This window comes from Borostomias antarcticus, assembly GCF_949987555.1.
Source record: "Borostomias antarcticus genome assembly, chromosome: 17".
NCBI classification, from domain to species: Eukaryota; Metazoa; Chordata; class Actinopteri; order Stomiiformes; family Stomiidae; genus Borostomias; species Borostomias antarcticus.
The window spans coordinates 20,030,261-20,039,144 of NC_140250.1; the positions used below are offsets into that span (position 1 = coordinate 20,030,261).

An 8,884-nucleotide genomic window follows, 5' to 3' on the forward strand; every position below is an offset into this window, starting at 1 on the left:
AAAGCCAGTAGAACAACAGGAGTGCTGTCATGTCAATGTGAAAAAAATGCACATACCCCTTTACAGATCCTCTCTTATATAGTCATGTGTAAGAAAGCATTTACATGGTAGAAAATACAGTTTTGCTCATTCCCTTTCAAGCTCCCAGGCACTTACATACAAGCCCACAAAGCTCTCAAACATACAAGCCAAGAAGTACATAAAGACACACTTATACATGTGCCCCCCCCCCCCCCACACACACACACACACACACACAGCATTCATCTCATACTAAGTACTTTGAAGCGTGATTTAGCATGGTTGGTTAAGAGACTCAATTGATTTTCGCTACACTCGGTGTATTTAGCTCTGCTTTTTTGTGTCTGTTTTCAAAAAACAAAAATGTTGAAGATGCACTGGCTGCTACTGAGCTGCTGAAAAAGAATATATATATATACTGTATATCATGAATATATATATATATATACTGTATATCATGATGTGAAACTGGTGGTAAAAAACAAAAAACAAACTGGTGGTAAAAACAAGTGTTAATCAGCTATCCCTTATTTCTCAAACCAAACCTCTCCTTCTACGCTACTGCTCATCTGAGACTTACAACAAATTACCTCCCTCTGTAGAAAAAATAACATTCAAAAAAGCAAGTGCTCCTAGCTTATTCTACCTTATAATCATACAGAAAACACTGTGCATTTTTGCAAACTGACCATACTGGATATGACCGCTGAGCGGGACACTGCTCAGCACCATGTATCCATTAGGAGGATAAAGAGGACGTTCTCTTCTAGGTGTCATCATGTAAAAAAAGATAGTGAGGAAATAATAAATGAACATAATTTCTGAGCCCCTGTCTTCCCCCTCTTTTGCATACAGACACCCAAAGCATTCTCAAAGCTTGTCCAGTCCAGTCCACCCACAGAACACAGGACCACCCAGCTCTCCCATGCCCAGACCGTGAGCCTCTGGAGGGAAGGATGTGGTAGGAAACACCCATGCTGAGGCCTTGCTAGGCCATGCTTTGTATGGAACCCTTAGCCACAGAGTGGAGGGGGAACCAAGACTCTCACGTTTATTGTGTCTGTGAAGTGTGAGAAACACAGAAGGACACACACACATGCATACACACATGCACACGCGCACACAAACGCTCGCACACACACACAGCTATCCATAGAGGGGCCCGTTGTCACGTACGTAGTCCTCTAGAGATCGTCTATCTTTGCCACCAAACAGAGCCGGAGTTGATATCCTGCTGTGGGCCATGAGGGGAAGGGTATCCATCCATCTACCTCCGCTGAACACAAGAGAGCTGATATCCATCTCCTGATTTAATTGAGTTCTTTTTTTGTTGTTGTTGCCCCGACCAGAGCAAGGGCACAATGATATGCGCCAGTAGTTCTTGGTAACTGCTTTTGCCGCTGAGGGAATTAATGTTTGACGGGGGGAGGGGGAGGGGGGGGGCAAAGGGGGAGGAGTCAGAGAGGACACGCACACAGAGGTGAGCCGACCAATGACAGGCATCCAAGTTCACCTGCAGCTCTCTGGATATGTCCACCTATGACCGTCATGTGGTTGTGTCTTCCCTAGCGGGGCTGTGACCGGAGCTCACACTGTCAAAGTCAGAGTTTCTGCAGCACAAAAGCTGAGTCACTGCGACACTGCGATGTCCAGTAGCAACGCCCCTGAACGGCCATAGTTACATAAGCTCCTGGCTCTGCTCGTCAAACGAGGGTAAAGGGAGGCATTGTTTGCGAAATCCACCCATACAGAGTCCACCCATACAGAATGGAATGTTTCAGCTACTGTTGGCCCTTAAAAACACACTCCATCATGCGGAAGAGACTAGGGGGTGGTGGTGGGGGGGGGCGGGGGAGGGGGCGGGGGGGGGCGTCTGTCTCTGAGGTTCAGCTTATTTCTGTCTCCATGGCGACAGGACTCTGGGGTGTGTGGGTGTTCCGTCGTGGCCGGGCGGGGAGGGGGCTGGAGGGGGGCGTGTCTCAGCTGTTGCTGCTGTTGTTGTAGGTCCGGCAGGGCGAGGGGGAGGAGTCGGGGCGGTAGTCGTACTTGCCCAGGGCGGTGGGGTAGTAGGTGGTGGTGTAGACGTTGGTCTGCTGGAGGGGAGAGGGGTAGAAGTTGGACCTCTCGTCTGGCAGCAGGTTGTTCTTGTTCAGGGTCTGGGGGAGAGGAGAGGGGAGAGGCGCAGGACAAAGACTGTTGTCACAGGTGACCGTACACAAGGTCTTACGAAACCACAATGGAAACATCCAGAACAGGCCTTTAATGGGATGTGGGACAAGGTGCTGGCCATGTTTCCATAAGCAGGGTAAGGCACCGGCACAGATTAAGCGCACATCAAGCATAATCAATAACTAATATGAGATGCAGGCATTTACAGAACACGTCTAAACGAGAACATGGATAAAAACACATTTCATTTACTGTGTTTGCAGATCGTGGAAAAGCTACATTTTATAGGTGGGCTGAGGAAGTAATGTAATTTAGTGAAAAGCTCTGGGGGGAGTGGAGCCAGGAGTAGAGTAGCTCAATATCCAGGTTCCAGGATTAGTGAAATACACAGAGTCCCTCAGCAGGGGCCCTAGAGGACGGCTGAGTACACACCGGCATAATGAAATGGACCCACACTAAATGTGGCCCTCAGCTTCAACTGCAGCAGCAACTGTCAGCAATGGCTCCCTTCCTCTTCTCCCTCTTCCTCCCTCCCTCCTCGCTTTCTTCCTCCCTCACTCCTGCTCCTTCCCTCTCTCCCAGCCCCTGACTCCCAGCCCCAGCCCCAACCCCAACCCCAGCCTCCCAGCCCCCAAGCCCTGGCCACGCAGTCACAACAGCCCATCAGTCAGCCAGCCAGGGGCTGACAGCCTCTCACACTAATCAAGCTTCCTCCTGAGATGCAGCAGCCCTCTTAGATCAGCCTCTCAGAGCTAGCTGTGACTGGGGGGAGGGGAAGAGGAGGAGGAGGAGGAGGAGGAGGAGGAGGAGGAGGAGGAGGGGAGAGAGAGGAGGAGGAGGAACAGGAGGAGGAGGAGGAGGAGGAGGATATGGAAGAGGAGAATCAGGAACAGGAGGAGGGGAGGAGGAGAAGGTGGAGGAGCAGGAGGAGGAGGGGGAGGGGGGAGAGAGAAGGAGGAGGTGGAAGAGGAGAAGGTATAGCAGGAGGAGGAGGAGGTAGAGGATCAGGAGGAGGGGGAGGAGGAGGAGGAGGGGGAGGAGGAGGAGGAGGAGGGGGAGGAGGAGGTGGAGGAGGAGGTGGAGGAGGAGAAGGTGTAGCAGGAGGAGGAGGGGGAGGTAGAGGATCAGGAGGAGGGGGAGGAGGAGGTGGAGGAGGAGGTGGAGGAGGAGAAGGTGTAGCAGGAGGAGGAGGGGGAGGAGGAGGTGCAGGAGGAGAAGGCCTGGTGGTTTGGATGGGTGGTGAGTGTATATTGCAGGGTAACAGCTGTGCAGGGCCGGGAGATGAAGCCTACAATTTCTCTTTTGTAATAGGTTTGGAACCATTGCCAATTGTATTATTGTGTGACCTGTGGGAACATATGAAGAGACTACGAGTCTGATGGGAAGGTGCAGACGGTCACACCAAACCAAGGTTTCACCAAGATTCACAAGAAATCTGGACACATACCCACGGGTATTGTTAGAAGTCCAGGGCAAATTTGACTTATTTAATAGGTTTGGAACCATTGCCAATTGTATTATTGCATAACTTGTGGGAACATAAAAAGAGACTACAAATTTGTGGGATTGTGGTGCTTTGTGTTATTGAATTGATAAAAAAAAAAGGTTGTATTTTACTTAATTTCTTAACTTTATCTTCTTTTATTGTGTTTTATTTTCCTATATCTTATTTTTCCTGGTTTTGTTTATTTTATGTATTTTTTATGTGAAGCACTAAATTGCTGCATTTATTAGTATGAAAGTTGCTATACAAATAAAGTTTATTATTATTATTATTATTATTACATGGCTGTGAAAGGCAGTGAGAAGCCAGGTGTATTAAAGGGATCTATTAAAGGGGACCAGAGCTGAGTGTTTGGGTGTGTTTGTTTCGCCTGTGTTCATACTGTCGTGCGGCCCGCCCGTCCACCTGCCGTACCTTGAACTCCATGGGGGTGTACTTCTCGTTCTTTGGTGTGGTGTTGCCCTTGTAGCTGAGGTGGTTGGGGGTGGTGGGGTGGATCACGGCGGACTCCTGCGACGGCTTGTGGTAGCGCTGGCAGTACACGTACACCAGGAAGGACAGAAGCCCCGCCCCCAGGAAGCAGGACACACCCGTGGCGATGAGGTGAAGAGAGGTGAACGCTAAGTAAAAACAGAGCGGCCGTCAGCTACACTCCAGTGGCAGTTTGAGCCTTTGAGGCGGTTTTACCCGCCTAAAAAGTTTTACTTTTACTTAAAGGTCAGTTATATATTTTCCTCACAACTGTAGCAGCTGCAGCTACTGAAGTAGAATCCTAAAAGCCGAACTGTCTGGCAGAGTCCCAGCAGGTGACCTAAACAGCGGCTAAGTCACCACGCCACTCATGCAAATTCTCCGTCTGATTATGGGTTCAAAGGGCCATGCTGTCCTAATTTTCGGCTGCAATCATTTTGCTTTGGCCCAGTGGAACCTTCCTACCCAACCTCCCACTGCCCTTCTCCTCAACCTCCTCAGGTAGATTAAAGAGAGGGAAAAAAAACACAAACTCACACATATACACGCGCACTCACACACACACACACGTGCGCGAACACACACACACACACACACAGACACACACACAAATTGCTTCTATTAACTCCTGTTGTGCGGATGAAAGCGTATCACGGAGCGATGGAGCGAACGCGCGCACACACACACACACACACACACACACACATACACACACACACACACACACACACACACACACACACACACACTCCGAGTATGGGTGGTGGTGGGGTGTGTGTGGGGGTGGGGGGTGGAGAGCAGTTAATCCACTTACCTCCGCAGTGCTGGTCCTTATCAAAGCCAGACGCAGGGAGAATCACTGCAGAGAAGAACACACACACACACAGTCAGGCAAACACACACACACACACAGTCAGGCAAACACACACACACACACAGTCAGGCAAACACACACACACACACACACACACACACACACACACACACACACACACACACAGAGCACCACAGCAACCACTCAGAAGAGCAGCCTCACTCTCATGTGTTTAATGGCGCAGGCTCACTCCCATGTCCATGTGAATGTTGAGTAGCTTGCAGTGCACAAACAAAATCAGGGACATAAACAAAACGATCCTGTGTGAAAAGGGCCGACCAGTAACCGTCTGACAACTATCTCTCTGAGGGCCAGCGAGCGCCAGAGAATTCTTAGGTTGGGAACTTCAGATACTCCACAAGCGATTACCAGAAACACGCCCGCTCTGGGCTCATTCATTGAGGGGGTATGAGGAGGTGGAGGAGGGTGTGTGTGTGTGTGTGTGTGTGTGTAGGGGGGCGGGATGATTGAGACGCATCCAGTCTCTGATTAATTTTTGGTGTACTTTTTCGACCCATCCCCTTTTCCCATCCCGGTGACCTGAATATTTCCATCAACCAAAATTGCTGTGGAATTCGATGTGATTGGGTGTTGAGACAGCACATTAATATGAAGCGCCAGGCCTTGATTCACTTGGTATTCTGGGGGGGTCGACGAGGCCGGCCGGCCGCGCTGGCGGGCCCAGGAAACATCCCTTCAGGAGAAGGTGAACGTGAGAGGCCTAAGGCAGGCTCACTTTGGCGGCTTCCAGCAGGCCGTCTGATTGGCCGAGACCTGTTTTCCCTAATGAGTTTGGAAGGCAAACAGAGGCCCGTCTGGAGGGGGGGGGCGGGGAGGGGGGGGGGGGGGGGGGTGTTTGATGCAGTGTGTGTGTGAAATCATAATTATGTTGTGTCTACAGTACAGTACATAAGACTGAGTATAAACAAGACAGAAGGGGGAGGGGTGTGTGTGTGTGTGTGTGTGTGTGTGTGTGTGTGTGTGTGTGTGTGTGTGTGTGTGTGTGTGTGTATGAGAGTGATTTATTTCAGTGATTTAGATCATGATAGGGACAATGATGATGTTGTTGATGATGATGAGGATGATGCTAATATGATGATGGTGATGGAGTGTGTGTGTATCTGTGTATGGTTGTGTGTCTGTGTGTGTGTGTGTGTGTGTGTGTGTGTGTGTGTGTGTGTGTGTGTGTATTCCTCACCTGGGATCTCGTTGCAGTCCCTGTGCTCGGTGCTGTTGCCAATGCAAGGGGCGGAGCCTTGCGCTCCACACACCCGACTACGCGCCTGCAGTCCGGCGTCATCACAGGCTGACCAGAGTGACCACGCCATCCAGCCGCCTGCTCACACACACACACACACACACACACACACACACACACACACACACACACACACACACACATAAAGAGAGAGACACTCTGTCAGTGTAGGGTCAGACAACGAAGATCTCCCCCTGGGTTGTGTTTCCAGCTGCAGTAGGCTGGTGGAAAGTTCTAGCTTGCAGCCAAGTGAGCTGGAGTTTGTTTGATGCTTAGTGGAGATTTGTTTTTTGGAGACTTGTGTACAGGCGTCCCAGCAGTAAACGGAAAAGCCCTCTTCCCATTGGTCGGAAGAAGAAGACCTGTATCCCAACCATTGATCTAAAAGTTAGCATCGCCTCCATTTTGTTCTGAGTTCTAAATGAGTTCTGAGTTCTAAATCCCTATGAGAAAACTGAATGGGATTCACAAAAATAAGGAATGTGTTTAAAGCTTAGAAAGATCAGCAGTGCAACTTCCATCCAGAACTATTGGGAGGAATGGCATTCAAACAATAAATGAGAAATGGATTCTGATTCAGAATTACAGAAAGAACATAGGAGAGGAGAGATATCTACTTTAAATGTATGTAATAGTTCATTAGTAAGGTAGTATCCGTGTAATATCTTCATATGAATTTCATATGAGTTTTATTTGGTATGATGAGTTTATTAGGGTCTGACCAAATGTTCTCTACTTTGAAATCTGGATCAGATAGTTTCAATATAATAATAGACTTGATAAACAAGAATCGACTTGAACAAAATGTTCCTAATATGGTGATTATCACACATACGATCACATAGGGGTTTCCCACCTATTCAGCGTTTTGGGATCTCATCCCATCCCATTCAACGGGCCATAATAGTGCATTTTCTAATAAGAAAGTAACTTAGGAGGAATGCTTTTTACAACACTTATAATCTCTTGGAGAGATATCCATACCCCTACTCTCAAGTCTTCATAACTGGGTTGCCATGATCAGCAAGTATATCTGAGACAAAGATTACACCCTTATCCGTCCATTCTTTATTGTATCCAGACCTGTTTCTAGATAATATATGTTGATTATTCCAAATTATGCATGAATGTGGAGAGAAATGATGTTTGAAGGCAATCTTCCAAGCTGCAAGTGCCTGTTTGTGAAAGTTGGCAGGTTTGAGAGGTAATACTGCACTTCACATATTAGGAATGTAAAACCATTGAGAATGATTTTTAGATAAACATTGCTTAATCCAATTGAATTTGAAAATCTGATTGATTGTTTGAAAACCCAAAGCATTAAGTCTCCTTTAGAGTAGCTGAATCCACGTCTTTATTTTAACAAACTTAGTTTTGTTTTTCCATATGAAGTGAAATAGGAGAGAATGGCTGCAGATGTTTTGGGATCAACATAAGGAGAGATGGCAGAATATAGATATAGATATATGTAGAATATACTCATTTAAATACCTTCTGCCTGTGAAAGCAGTATGTGACCCTGTGTGGGAAAGACTCTTTGTAACCAGCAGTTAAAGATTGTTTTTATCTTTTTCTATTGGATAATAAATTGGTAGCTGCTCTATAAGACGCTCCTCAAGGTATACCTTGGCAAAGGGACAGTTTTTCTATCTATTTATCTATGCAAGAACACATACACATACACACACACACACACACACACCAACACACACACACACACACACACACACACACATGAACATTCCCACTGCGTGAAATCACTTGTGTTTAATAACATGGCTCAGGTAATTGCTTCATTCATTTTCATGTGTTTCTGTCACTTAGCCCACCTGTGCGTGCGCACTGCTAGAGACGGTTAGATAGATAGTTAGACTGAGCAGTGAGCTATAATGCTCAACCCCACGGCACCCTTATTAGTATGCTGCCTGGCTGGTCCTCCATTACAGAGAAGTCTTTAATCAGACTATCTCTGACAGGGCCATCAGATACACGCAGACTGACTGACAGACCATCTTCGTCTAATTGCTGAGGCCACTGTAGGTTTAGACAGGGAAGGAGGAACGAGCCCAAGGTCCCGCCTGTCAATAAATGAATCAAGGAGAGACAAATGGAAACGCAAAGTCATTAGCATGGCAGCCAGTCATTCCTCATGCACACGGGCTAAAGGACCTGTCTAAATAAGGAAAACGTCAGCCTGATGATACAGGCTAATTAGCAAGGCAACAATGAAGGGAAAATACAGAAAGCCATTTCCTATTCTTTGTCTGTCATTATACCAGTGAGACAGACTGCTCATGTCCCAGGAAAGAGAAGCTGATTTAATTCAAAATGAATAACAGTGACGTTGAGGAACCTCACTGACTGACACACACACGCACGCACGCACGCACACACACACACACACACACACACACACACACACACACACACACACACACACACACACACACACACACACACACACACACACACACACTCACACACACACTCACACACACACAAGCAGGCATGCACGCAGACACTATATCCGAAAAGAGAAATAAATATTCTCTTAGCCATGATATTCTCAGTAATAATAAATGTACTA

General features: G+C 47.5%; 1 protein-coding gene across 1 annotated transcript in view; it reads right to left on the reverse strand.

The window, feature by feature from the left end:
* Positions 1–2,000: 2,000 nt before the first annotated feature.
* The window catches only part of sema5ba (sema domain, seven thrombospondin repeats (type 1 and type 1-like), transmembrane domain (TM) and short cytoplasmic domain, (semaphorin) 5Ba), a gene marked incomplete at both ends in the record, with an annotated part of 20,082 nt that continues 13,198 nt past the window's right edge, over positions 2,001–8,884 (reverse strand). The window contains 4 exons of the mRNA XM_084452071.1: positions 2,001–2,177; positions 4,109–4,314; positions 4,980–5,024; positions 6,238–6,375. Of these exons, the coding sequence (XP_084308197.1) occupies positions 2,001–2,177; positions 4,109–4,314; positions 4,980–5,024; positions 6,238–6,375 (566 nt within the window). The remainder of the gene's footprint in view (positions 2,178–4,108; positions 4,315–4,979; positions 5,025–6,237; positions 6,376–8,884) is intronic.